General features: G+C 29.2%; 1 protein-coding gene across 1 annotated transcript in view; it reads left to right on the top strand.

Annotated features, from left to right (window-relative positions):
- The window catches only part of LOC138335593 (lateral signaling target protein 2 homolog), a 53656-nt gene that overhangs the window by 30072 nt on the left and 8583 nt on the right, over positions 1-15001 (top strand). Inside the window, exons 8-9 of the mRNA XM_069284758.1 lie at positions 8537-9993; positions 10738-10899. Coding sequence (XP_069140859.1) covers positions 8537-9993; positions 10738-10899 — 1619 coding nt within the window. The remainder of the gene's footprint in view (positions 1-8536; positions 9994-10737; positions 10900-15001) is intronic.

Raw genomic sequence — 15001 nt, 5'->3', positions numbered from 1 at the left:
AGGATTATAATATAATTCCTGTTTGATATAAAGGATTATAATATAATTCCTGTTTGATATAAAGGATTATAATATAATTCCTGTTTGATATAAAAGGATTATAATATAATTCCTGTTTGATATAAAGGATTATAATATAATTCCTGTTTGATATAAAGGATTATAATATAATTCCTGTTTGATATAAAGGATTATAATATAATTCCTGTTTGATATAAAGGATTATAATATAATTCCTGTTTGATATAAAGGATTATAAATAATAATCTTTTTGTTTATATAAAGGATTATAATATAATTCCTGTTTGATATAAAGGATTATAATATAATTCCTGTTTGATATAAAGGATTATAATATAATTCCTGTTTGATATAAAGGATTATAATATAATTCCTGTTTGATATAAAGGATTATAATATAATTCCTGTTTGATATAAAGGATTATAATATAATTCCTGTTTGATATAAAGGATTATAATATAATTCCTGTTTGATATAAAGGATTATAATATAATTCCTGTTTGATATAAAGGATTATAATATAATTCCTGTTTGATATAAAGGATTATAATATAATTCCTGTTTGATATAAAGGATTATAATATAATTCCTGTTTGATATAAAGGATTATAATATAATTCCTGTTTGATATAAAGGATTATAATATAATTCCTGTTTGATATAAAGGATTATAATATAATTCCTGTTTGATATAAAGGATTATAATATAATTCCTGTTTGATATAAAGGATTATAATATAATTCCTGTTTGATATAAAGGATTATAATATAATTCCTGTTTGATATAAAGGATTATAATATAATTCCTGTTTGATATAAAGGATTATAATATAATTCCTGTTTGATATAAAGGATTATAATATAATTCCTGTTTGATATAAAGGATTATAATATAATTCCTGTTTGATATAAAGGATTATAATATAATTCCTGTTTGATATAAAGGATTATAATATAATTCCTGTTTGATATAAAGGATTATAATATAATTCCTGTTTGATATAAAGATTATAATTATTCCGTTTGATATAAGATTATAATATAATTCCTGTTTGATATAAAGGATTATAATATAATTCCTGTTTGATATAAAGGATTATAATATAATTCCTGTTTGATATAAAGGATTATAATATAATTCCTGTTTGATATAAAGGATTATAATATAATTCCTGTTTGATATAAAGGATTATAATATAATTCCTGTTTGATATAAAGGATTATAATATAATTCCTGTTTGATATAAAGGATTATAATATAATTCCTGTTTGATATAAAGGATTATAATATAATTCCTGTTTGATATCAAAGATTATAATATAATTCCTGTTTGATATAAAGGATTATAATATAATTCCTGTTTGATATAAAGGATTATAATATAATTCCTGTTTGATATAAAGGATTATAATATAATTCCTGTTTGATATAAAGGATTATAATATAATTCCTGTTTGATATAAAGGATTATAATATAATTCCTGTTTGATATAAAGGATTATAATATAATTCCTGTTTGATATATAAGGATTATAATATAATTCCTGTTTGATATAAAGGATTATAATATAATTCCTGTTTGATATAAAGGATTATAATATAATTCCTGTTTGATATAAAGGATTATAATATAATTCCTGTTTGATATAAAGGATTATAATATAATTCCTGTTTGATATAAAGGATTATAATATAATTCCTGTTTGATATAAAGGATTATAATATAATTCCTGTTTGATATAAAGGATTATAATATAATTCCTGTTTGATATAAAGGATTATAATATAATTCCTGTTTGATATAAAGGATTATAATATATATTCCTGTTTGATATAAAGGATTATAATATAATTCCTGTTTGATATAAAGGATTATAATATAATTCCTGTTTGATATAAAGGATTATAATATAATTCCTGTTTGATATAAAGGATTATAATATAATTCCTGTTTGATATAAAGGATTATAATATAATTCCTGTTTGATATAAAGGATTATAATATAATTCCTGTTTGATATAAAGGATTATAATATAATTCCTGTTTGATATAAAGGATTATAATATAATTCCTGTTTGATATAAAGGATTATAATATAATTCCTGTTTGATATAAAGGATTATAATATAATTCCTGTTTGATATAAAGGATTATAATATAATTCCTGTTTGATATAAAGGATTATAATATAATTCCTGTTTGATATAAAGGATTATAATATAATTCCTGTTTGATATAAAGGATTATAATATAATTCCTGTTTGATATAAAGGATTATAATATAATTCCTGTTTGATATAAAGGATTATAATATAATTCCTGTTTGATATAAAGGATTATAATATAATTCCTGTTTGATATAAGGATTATAATATAATTCCTGTTTGATATAAAGGATTATAATATAATTCCTGTTTGATATAAAGGATTATAATATAATTCCTGTTTGATATAAAGGATTATAATATAATTCTGTTTGATATAAAGGATTATAATATAATTCCTGTTTGATATAAAGGATTATAATATAATTCCTGTTTGATATAAAGGATTATAATATAATTCCTGTTTGATATAAAGGATTATAATATAATTCCTGTTTGATATAAAGGATTATAATATAATTCCTGTTTGATATAAAGATATAATATAATTCCTGTTTGATATAAAGATTATAATATAATTCCTGTTTGATATCAAAGATTATAATATAATTCCTGTTTGATATAAAGATTATAATATAATTCCTGTTTGATATAAAGGATTATAATATAATTCCTGTTTGATATAAAGGATTATAATATAATTCCTGTTTGATATAAAGATTTAATATAATTTCCTGTTTGATATAAAGGATTATAATATAATTCCTGTTTGATATAAAGGATTATAATATAATTCCTGTTTGATATAAAGGATTATAATATAATTCCTGTTTGATATAAAGGATTATAATATAATCCTGTTTGATATAAAGGATTATAATATAATTCCTGTTTGATATAAAAGATTATAATATAATTCCTGTTTGATATAAAGGATTATAATATAATTCCTGTTTGATATAAAGGATTATAATATAATTCCTGTTTGATATAAAGGATTATAATATAATTCCTGTTTGATATAAAGGATTATAATATAATTCCTGTTTGATATAAAGGATTATAATATAATTCCTGTTTGATATAAAGGATTATAATATAATTCCTGTTTGATATAAAGGATTATAATATAATTCCTGTTTGATATAAAGGATTATATAATATAATTCCTGTTTGATATCAAGGATTATAATATAATTCCTGTTTGATATAAAGGATTATAATATAATTCCTGTTTGATATAAAGGATTATAATATAATTCCTGTTTGATATAAAGGATTATAATATAATTCCTGTTTGATATAAAGGATTATAATATAATTCCTGTTTGATATAAGATTATAATATAATTCCTGTTTGATAAAGGATTATAATATAATTCCTGTTTGATATCAAAGATTATAATATAATTCCTGTTTGATATAAGGATTATAATATAATTCCTGTTTGATATAAAGGATTATAATATAATTCCTGTTTGATATAAAGGATTATAATATAATTCCTGTTTGATATAAAGGATTATAATATAATTCCTGTTTGATATAAAGGATTATAATATAATTCCTGTTTGATATAAAGGATTATAATATAATTCCTGTTTGATATAAAGGATTATAATATAATTCCTGTTTGATATAAAGGATTATAATATAATTCCTGTTTGATATAAAAGGATTATAATATAATTCCTGTTTGATATAAAGGATTATAATATAATTCCTGTTTGATATAAAGGATTATAATATAATTCCTGTTTGATATAAAGGATTATAATATAATTCCTGTTTGATATAAAGGATTATAATATAATTCCTGTTTGATATAAAGGATTATAATATAATTCCTGTTTGATATAAAAGATTATAATATAATTCCTGTTTGATATAAAGGATTATAATATAATTCCTGTTTGATATAAAGGATTATAATATAATTCCTGTTTGATATAAAGGATTATAATATAATTCCTGTTTGATATAAAGGATTATAATATAATTCCTGTTTGATATAAAGGATTATAATATAATTCCTGTTTGATATAAAGGATTATAATATAATTCCTGTTTGATATAAAGGATTATAATATAATTCCTGTTTGATATAAAGGATTATAATATAATTCCTGTTTGATATAAAGGATTATAATATAATTCCTGTTTGATATAAAGGATTATAATATAATTCCTGTTTGATATAAAGGATTATAATATAATTCCTGTTTGATATAAAGGATTATAATATAATTCCTGTTTGATATAAAGGATTATAATATAATTCCTGTTTGATATAAAGGATTATAATATAATTCCTGTTTGATATAAAGGATTATAATATAATTCCTGTTTGATATAAAGGATTATAATATAATTCCTGTTTGATATAAAGGATTATAATATAATTCCTGTTTGATATAAAGGATTATAATATAATTCCTGTTTGATATAAAGGATTATAATATAATTCCTGTTTGATATAAAGGATTATAATATAATTCCTGTTTGATATAAAGGATTATAATATAATTCCTGTTTGATATAAAGGATTATAATATAATTCCTGTTTGATATAAAGGATTATAATATAATTCCTGTTTGATATAAAGGATTATAATATAATTCCTGTTTGATATAAAGGATTATAATATAATTCCTGTTTGATATAAAGGATTATAATATAATTCCTGTTTGATATAAAGGATTATAATATAATTCCTGTTTGATATAAAGGATTATAATATAATTCCTGTTTGATATCAAGGATTATAATATAATTCCTGTTTGATATAAAGGATTATAATATAATTCCTGTTTGATATAAAGGATTATAATATAATTCCTGTTTGATATAAAGGATTATAATATAATTCCTGTTTGATATAAAGGATTATAATATAATTCCTGTTTGATATAAAGGATTATAATATAATTCCTGTTTGATATAAAGGATTATAATATAATTCCTGTTTGATATCAAAGATTATAATTCCTGTTTGATATAAAGGATTATAATATAATTCCTGTTTGATATAAAGGATTATAATATAATTCCTGTTTGATATAAAGGATTATAATATAATTCCTGTTTGATATAAAGGATTATAATATAATTCCTGTTTGATATAAAGGATTATAATATAATTCCTGTTTGATATAAAGGATTATAATATAATTCCTGTTTGATATCAAAGATTATAATATAATTCCTGTTTGATATAATTATAATATAATTCCTGTTTGATATCAAAGGATTATAATATAATTCCTGTTTGATATCAAAGGATTATAATATAATTCCTGTTTGATATCAAATGATTATAATATAATTCCTGTTTGATATAAAGGATTATAATATAATTCCTGTTTGATATAAAGGATTATAATATAATTCCTGTTTGATATAAAGGATTATAATATAATTCCTGTTTGATATAAAGGATTATAATATAATTCCTGTTTGATATAAAGGATTATAATATAATTCCTGTTTGATATAAAGGATTATAATATAATTCCTGTTTGATATAAAGGATTATAATATAATTCCTGTTTGATATAAAGGATTATAATATAATTCCTGTTTGATATAAAGGATTATAATATAATTCCTGTTTGATATAAAGGATTATAATATAATTCCTGTTTGATATAAAGGATTATAATATAATTCCTGTTTGATATAAAGGATTATAATATAATTCCTGTTTGATATAAAGGATTATAATATAATTCCTGTTTGATATAAAGGATTATAATATAATTCCTGTTTGATATAAAGGATTATAATATAATTCCTGTTTGATATAAAGGATTATAATATAATTCCTGTTTGATATAAAGGATTATAATATAATTCCTGTTTGATATAAAGGATTATAATATAATTCCTGTTTGATATAAAGGATTATAATATAATTCCTGTTTGATATAAAGGATTATAATATAATTCCTGTTTGATATAAAGGATTATAATATAATTCCTGTTTGATATAAAGGATTATAATATAATTCCTGTTTGATATAAAGGATTATAATATAATTCCTGTTTGATATAAAGGATTATAATATAATTCCTGTTTGATATCAAAGATTATAATTCCTGTTTGATATCAAAGATTATAATATAATTCCTGTTTGATATAAAGGATTATAATATAATTCCTGTTTGATATAAAGGATTATAATATAATTCCTGTTTGATATAAAGGATTATAATATAATTCCTGTTTGATATCAAAGATTATAATATAATTCCTGTTTGATATAAAGGATTATAATATAATTCCTGTTTGATATAAAGGATTATAATATAATTCCTGTTTGATATAAAGGATTATAATATAATTCCTGTTTGATATAAAGGATTATAATATAATTCCTGTTTGATATAAAGGATTATAATATAATTCCTGTTTGATATAAAGGATTATAATATAATTCCTGTTTGATATAAAGGATTATAATATAATTCCTGTTTGATATAAAGGATTATAATATAATTCCTGTTTGATATAAAGGATTATAATATAATTCCTGTTTGATATAAAGGATTATAATATAATTCCTGTTTGATATAAAGGATTATAATATAATTCCTGTTTGATATAAAGGATTATAATATAATTCCTGTTTGATATAAAGATTATAATATAATTCCTGTTTGATATAAAGGATTATAATATAATTCCTGTTTGATATAAAAAGGATTATAATTATAATTCCTGTTTGATATAAAGGATTATAATATAATTCCTGTTTGATATAAAGGATTATAATATAATTCCTGTTTGATATAAAGGATTATAATATAATTCCTGTTTGATATAAAGGATTATAATATAATTCCTGTTTGATATAAAGGATTATAATATAATTCCTGTTTGATATAAAGGATTATAATATAATTCCTGTTTGATATAAAGGATTATAATATAATTCCTGTTTGATATAAAGGATTATAATATAATTCCTGTTTGATATAAAGGATTATAATATAATTCCTGTTTGATATAAAGGATTATAATATAATTCCTGTTTGATATAAAGGATTATAATATAATTCCTGTTTGATATAAAGGATTATAATATAATTCCTGTTTGATATAAAGGATTATAATATAATTCCTGTTTGATATAAAGGATTATAATATAATTCCTGTTTGATATAAAGGATTATAATATAATTCCTGTTTGATATCAAAGGATTATAATATAATTCCTGTTTGATATAAAGGATTATAATATAAATTCCTGTTTGATATAAAGGATTATAATATAATTCCTGTTTGATATCAAGGATTATAATATAATTCCTGTTTGATATAAAGGATTATAATATAATTCCTGTTTGATATAAAGGATTATAATATAATTCCTGTTTGATATAAAGGATTATAATATAATTCCTGTTTGATATAAAGGATTATAATATAATTCCTGTTTGATATAAAGGATTATAATATAATTCCTGTTTGATATAAAGGATTATAATATAATTCCTGTTTGATATAAAGGATTAAAATATAATTCCTGTTTGATATCAAAGGATTATAATATAATTCCTGTTTGATATAAAGGATTATAATATAATTCCTGTTTGATATAAAGGATTATAATATAATTCCTGTTTGATATAAAGGATTATAATATAATTCCTGTTTGATATCAAAGATTATAATATAATTCCTGTTTGATATAAAGGATTATAATATAATTCCTGTTTGATATAAAGTATTATAATATAATTCCTGTTTGATATCAAAGATTATAATATAATTCCTGTTTGATATCAAAGATTATAATATAATTCCTGTTTGATATAAAGGATTATAATATAATTCCTGTTTGATATAAGGGATTATAATATAATTCCTGTTTGATATAAAGGATTATAATATAATTCCTGTTTGATATAAAGGATTATAATATAAATCCTGTTTGATATAAAGGATTATAATATAATTCCTGTTTGATATAAAGGATTATAATATAATTCCTGTTTGATATAAAGGATTATAATATAATTCCTGTTTGATATAAAGGATTATAATATAATTCCTGTTTGATATCAAGGATTATAATATAATTCCTGTTTGATATAAAGGATTATAATATAATTCCTGTTTGATATCAAAGATTATAATATAATTCCTGTTTGATATAAAGGATTATAATATAATTCCTGTTTGATATAAAGGATTATAATATAATTCCTGTTTGATATAAAGGATTATAATATAATTCCTGTTTGATATCAAGGATTATAATATAATTCCTGTTTGATATAAAGGATTATAATATAATTCCTGTTTGATATCAAAGATTATAATATAATTCCTGTTTGATATAAAGGATTATAATATAATTCCTGTTTGATATCAAAGATTATAATATAATTGCTGTTTCAGAGAACTGCTGTACACCCTGTCAGCTGAGGAACTGCATGCTCTAGAGAAAGCATTATGTAGTACCGATGAGCCAGAACCATCATCATCCACGCTTACAAACCAAATCTGCCAAACAGATGCAGGGTTTGAGGACAGCTTAGATCACGCGGGATCAAGCTTGTTTCCAGATGGCAGTGTCAAGTTAGAAGATTTGGGGAACATTCTTCACCATACACCTAATTCAGGAAGTCCTGTCACGCCAATAACTCCAGTGATTGAGCCGGGAACATCAGATTTCCCAGTGTTCCCATCAACAGGACAGTACAATACACAGGGACATGAAGCGTTATCGGCAGGGCAGTACAACACACAGGGGCATGATGCTTCACCCACAGAGACATTGATAAGTTCTTCAGAAGAGAATGATGAATCATTAACATCAAGTTTAAATAAATCTGAGAGTAGGGACTCTGGCCTTCATAGTGAGAATGTTAGTACATCTGAAGCCGTGGAGGCTTTAGGGGCTGGAAACGTGGAGGCTTCTGGTGACTCCGAGGGCAGGCCACGTGATATAACAGCTGCCACTAGTTCTGCAGAGGACGACGAACACAATGTCTGTATGAAAAGTTGCTGTTTTCCAGAAAATGATGTGTATGTTTTATGTCGTAAATTTTTAGATGAGATAGTTGACCAAGCGATGGATAGTGTTTCAGACCAGTTTCCACAGTTTGAACGTCAACATAGTTGTCCATATAATCTGGATTTTGAAATTCCAAGAATATCTGTCGTGGAACAGCATTCGGATAGTCCTTTAGGATCTAAGGATTGTAGTCCTGATGACAGTTCTGAGAGACAAAATTTATATGACTCAAATTGGGAAAATTTGGAAAATAGTGATGCTAATTTGCTGAAATGTTGTGATAATGACCAGAATGTATGTGATAATGACCGGGGGGATGTTTCTACATCTAGAATCTGTTCAAATTGTGATAAATGTTGTTCATCGAGCAATAAGACTGCACCATGTGCCTGTGATAATAGTGTTGCCTGTCCCAGCTGTGGACATGAGAACAGTGAAGACTGCAGTGATAATGCCACCAATAACTGTGATCCAGACACGACGGACAGTGTCCATTCTGATGGCTCTTCATCTGACAATATTTGCAGTTGTGATTTAGATAGTGCGAGTTATGCTGTCGATCCTTCCACCTGTCAACATTCCTCTGAAAGGCCATCCAAATCTCAGATTGAACCAGACAGTCAAGGTTCAGCTAGATCAAGGGATTCCCCTGTCAACACTACACTAACTGACCATGCCCGGTCAGCACTGCCCCAAAAGTCCTCCATGACGACCGACACAGTGGTAGACGCTAGAGAAGAGAGTGCCTTGGGTAGTAGTGTAATGCCCCGAATTCAGAGACTGAGATACACAGATAGTGCTAGTTCTAGTATCTCCAGTTGTAACAATGAATGGGATAGCAGGTAAATACAAAACAATTTATATTTAGCCTTTCTCTAATAATTTATTTTTTGATACTAGTTTAAATGTAACAATTATTACTATTCACTACAACATAGGTTAGTAATTGAGCTATTTTATGATATAGATACTTGATATATATTCAAATCATGATCACAGTAAATGAACTATTCTATGATATAGATACTTGATATATATTCAAATCATGATCACAGTAAATGAACTATTCTATGATATAGATACTTGATATATATTCAAATCATGATCACAGTAAATGAACTATTCTATGATATAGATACTTGATATATATTCAAATCATGATCACAGTAAATGAACTATTCTATGATATAGATACTTGATATATATTCAAATCATGATCACAGTAAATGAACTATTCTATGATATAGATACTTGATATATATTCAAATCATGATCACAGTAAATGAACTATTCTATGATATAAATACTTGATATATATTCAAATCATGATCACAGTAAATGAACTATTCTATGATATAGATACTTGATATATATTCAAATCATGATCACAGTAAATGAACTATTCTATGATATAGATACTTGATATATATTCAAATCATGATCACAGTAAATGAACTATTCTATGATATAGATACTTGATATATATTCAAATCATGATCACAGTAAATGAACTATTCTATGATATAGATACTTGATATATATTCAAATCATGATCATCAGTAAATGAACTATTCTATGATAGGTGAGGGCAGCAGTGAGACTAGCTCCTACAACTCTGAATGTCCAGACGAAGAGGAGATAGCACTAGCTATACAGGCAGCGGAGATCGCTTCACGTACAGAGGCTCGCTCACGCTTCAGTAGTAGTAGAGACCTTATCCACAGGTTATTTGTGTGTATAGCAGGTAAGTAGAAGGTTCGCTCACGCTTCAGTAGTAGTAGAGACCTTATCCACAGGTTATTTGTGTGTATAGCGGGTAAGTAGAAGGTTCCCTCACGGTACAGCAGTAGTAGAGACCTTATCCACAGGTTATTTGTGTGTATAGCAGGTAAGTAGAAGGTTCCCTCACAGTACAGCAGTAGTAAAGACCTTATCCACAGGTTATTTGTGTGTATAGCGGGTAAGTAGAAGGTTCGCTCACGCTTCAGTAGTAGTAGAGACCTTATCCACAGGTTATTTGTGTGTATAGCGGGTAAGTAGAAGGTTCCCTCACAGTACAGCAGTAGTAGAGACCTTATCCACAGGTTATTTGTGTGTATAGCGGGTAAGTAGAAGGTTCCCTCACAGTACAGCAGTAGTAGAGACCTTATCCACAGGTTATTTGTGTGTATAGCGGGTAAGTAGAAGGTTCCCTCTCACGGTACAGCAGTAGTAGAGACCTTATCCACAGGTTATTTGTGTGTATAGCGGGTAAGTAGAAGGTTCCCTCACAGTACAGCAGTAGTAGAGACCTTATCCACAGGTTATTTGTGTGTATAGCGGGTAAGTAGAAGGTTCCCTCACAGTACAGCAGTAGTAGAGACCTTATCCACAGGTTATTTGTGTGTATAGCGGGTAAGTAGAAGGTTCCCTCACAGTACAGCAGTAGTAGAGACCTTATCCACAGGTTATTTGTGTGTATAGCGGGTAAGTAGAAGGTTCCCTCACGGTACAGCAGTAGTAGAGACCTTATCCACAGGTTATTTGTGTGTATAGCGGGTAAGTAGAAGGTTCCCTCATAGTACAGCAGTAGTAGAGACCTTATCCACAGGTTATTTGTGTGTATAGCGGGTAAGTAGAAGGTTCCCTCACAGTACAGCAGTAGTAGAGACCTTATCCACAGGTTATTTGTGTGTATAGCGGGTAAGTAGAAGGTTCCCTCTCACGGTACAGCAGTAGTAGAGACCTTATCCACAGGTTATTTGTGTGTATAGCGGGTAAGTAGAAGGTTCCCTCACGGTACAGCAGTAGTAGAGACCTTATCCACAGGTTATTTGTGTGTATAGCGGGTAAGTAGAAGGTTCCCTCACAGTACAGCAGTAGTAGAGACCTTATCCACAGGTTATTTGTGTGTATAGCGGGTAAGTAGAAGGTTCCCTCACAGTACAGCAGTAGTAGAGACCTTATCCACAGGTTATTTGTGTGTATAGCGGGTAAGTAGAAGGTTCCCTCATAGTACAGCAGTAGTAGAGACCTTATCCACAGGTTATTTGTGTGTATAGCGGGTAAGTAGAAGGTTCCCTCACAGTACAGCAGTAGTAGAGACCTTATCCACAGGTTATTTGTGTGTATAGCGGGTAAGTAGAAGGTTCCCTCATAGTACAGCAGTAGTAGAGACCTTATCCACAGGTTATTTGTGTGTATAGCGGGTAAGTAGAAGGTTCCCTCTCACGTTACAGCAGTAGTAGAGACCTTATCCACAGGTTATTTGTGTGTATAGCGGGTAAGTAGAAGGTTCCCTCACAGTACAGCAGTAGTAGAGACCTTATCCACAGGTTATTTGTGTGTATAGCGGGTAAGTAGAAGGTTCCCTCACAGTACAGCAGTAGTAGAGACCTTATCCACAGGTTATTTGTGTGTATAGCGGGTAAGTAGAAGGTTCCCTCACAGTACAGCAGTAGTAGAGACCTTATCCACAGGTTATTTGTGTGTATAGCGGGTAAGTAGAAGGTTCCCTCACAGTACAGCAGTAGTAGAGACCTTATCCACAGGTTATTTGTGTGTATAGCGGGTAAGTAGAAGGTTCCCTCACAGTACAGCAGTAGTAGAGACCTTATCCACAGGTTATTTGTGTGTATAGCGGGTAAGTAGAAGGTCCCCTCACAGTACAGCAGTAGTAGAGACCTTATCCACAGGTTATTTGTGTGTATAGCGGGTAAGTAGAAGGTTCCCTCACGGTACAGCAGTAGTAGAGACCTTATCCACAGGTTATTTGTGTGTATAGCGGGTAAGTAGAAGGTTCCCTCTCACGGTACAGCAGTAGTAGAGACCTTATCCACAGGTTATTTGTGTGTATAGCGGGTAAGTAGAAGGTTCCCTCGTACGTACAGCAGTAGTAGAGACCTTATCCACAGGTTATTTGTGTGTATAGCGGGTAAGTAGAAGGTTCCCTCACGTACAGCAGTAGTAGAGACCTTATCCACAGGTTATTTGTGTGTATAGCGGGTAAGTAGAAGGTTCCCTCACAGTACAGCAGTAGTAGAGACCTTATCCACAGGTTATTTGTGTGTATAGCGGGTAAGTAGAAGGTTCCCTCACAGTACAGCAGTAGTAGAGACCTTATCCACAGGTTATTTGTGTGTATAGCGGGTAAGTAGAAGGTTCCCCTCACGTACAGCAGTAGTAGAGACCTTATCCACAGGTTATTTGTGTGTATAGCGGGTAAGTAGAAGGTTCCCTCACAGTACAGCAGTAGTAGAGACCTTATCCACAGGTTATTTGTGTGTATAGCGGGTAAGTAGAAGGTTCCCTCACGGTACAGCAGTAGTAGAGACCTTATCCACAGGTTATTTGTGTGTATAGCGGGTAAGTAGAAGGTTCCCTCACGGTACAGCAGTAGTAGAGACCTTATCCACAGGTTATTTGTGTGTATAACGGGTAAGTAGAAGGTCCCCTCACAGTACAGCAGTAGTAGAGACCTTATCCACAGGTTATTTGTGTGTATAGCGGGTAAGTAGAAGGTTCCCTCACGGTACAGCAGTAGTAGAGACCTTATCCACAGGTTATTTGTGTGTATAGCGGGTAAGTAGAAGGTTCCCTCACAGTACAGCAGTAGTAGAGACCTTATCCACAGGTTATTTGTGTGTATAGCGGGTAAGTAGAAGGTTCCCTCACAGTACAGCAGTAGTAGAGACCTTATCCACAGGTTATTTGTGTGTATAGCGGGTAAGTAGAAGGTTCCCTCACAGTACAGCAGTAGTAGAGACCTTATCCACAGGTTATTTGTGTGTATAGCGGGTAAGTAGAAGGTTCCCTCACAGTACAGCAGTAGTAGAGACCTTATCCACAGGTTATTTGTGTGTATAGGGGTAAGTAGAAGGTTCCCTCATAGTACAGCAGTAGTAGAGACCTTATCCACAGGTTATTTGTGTGTATAGCGGGTAAGTAGAAGGTTCCCTCACAGTACAGCAGTAGTAGAGACCTTATCCACAGGTTATTTGTGTGTATAGCGGGTAAGTAGAAGGTTCCCTCACAGTACAGCAGTAGTAGAGACCTTATCCACAGGTTATTTGTGTGTATAGCGGGTAAGTAGAAGGTTCCCTCACAGTACAGCAGTAGTAGAGACCTTATCCACAGGTTATTTGTGTGTATAGCGGGTAAGTAGAAGGTTCGCTCACGGTACAGCAGTAGTAGAGACCTTATCCACAGGTTATTTGTGTGTATAGCGGGTAAGTAGAAGGTTCCCTCACAGTACAGCAGTAGTAGAGACCTTATCCACAGGTTATTTGTGTGTATAGCGGGTAAGTAGAAGGTTCCCTCACGTACAGCAGTAGTAGAGACCTTATCCACAGGTTATTTGTGTGTATAGCGGGTAAGTAGAAGGTTCCCTCACAGTACAGCAGTAGTAGAGACCTTATCCACAGGTTATTTGTGTGTATAGCGGGTAAGTAGAAGGTTCCCTCACGGTACAGCAGTAGTAGAGACCTTATCCACAGGTTATTTGTGTGTATAGCGGGTAAGTAGAAGGTTCCCTCACACGGTACAGCAGTAGTAGAGACCTTATCCACAGGTTATTTGTGTGTATAGCGGGTAAGTAGAAGGTTCCCTCACAGTACAGCAGTAGTAGAGACCTTATCCACAGGTTATTTGTGTGTATAGCGGGTAAGTAGAAGGTTCCCTCACGGTACAGCAGTAGTAGAGACCTTATCCACAGGTTATTTGTGTGTATAGCGGGTAAGTAGAAGGTTCCCTCTCACGGTACAGCAGTAGTAGAGACCTTATCCACAGGTTATTTGTGTGTGTATAGCGGGTAAGTAGAAGGTTCCCTCACAGTACAGCAGTAGTAGAGACCTTATCCACAGGTTATT

The sequence above is a fragment of the Argopecten irradians genome, chromosome 11, assembly GCF_041381155.1.
Source record: "Argopecten irradians isolate NY chromosome 11, Ai_NY, whole genome shotgun sequence".
In the NCBI taxonomy this organism is placed as follows: domain Eukaryota; kingdom Metazoa; phylum Mollusca; class Bivalvia; order Pectinida; family Pectinidae; genus Argopecten; species Argopecten irradians.
This window is presented reverse-complemented; position numbering and strand designations above follow the sequence as displayed.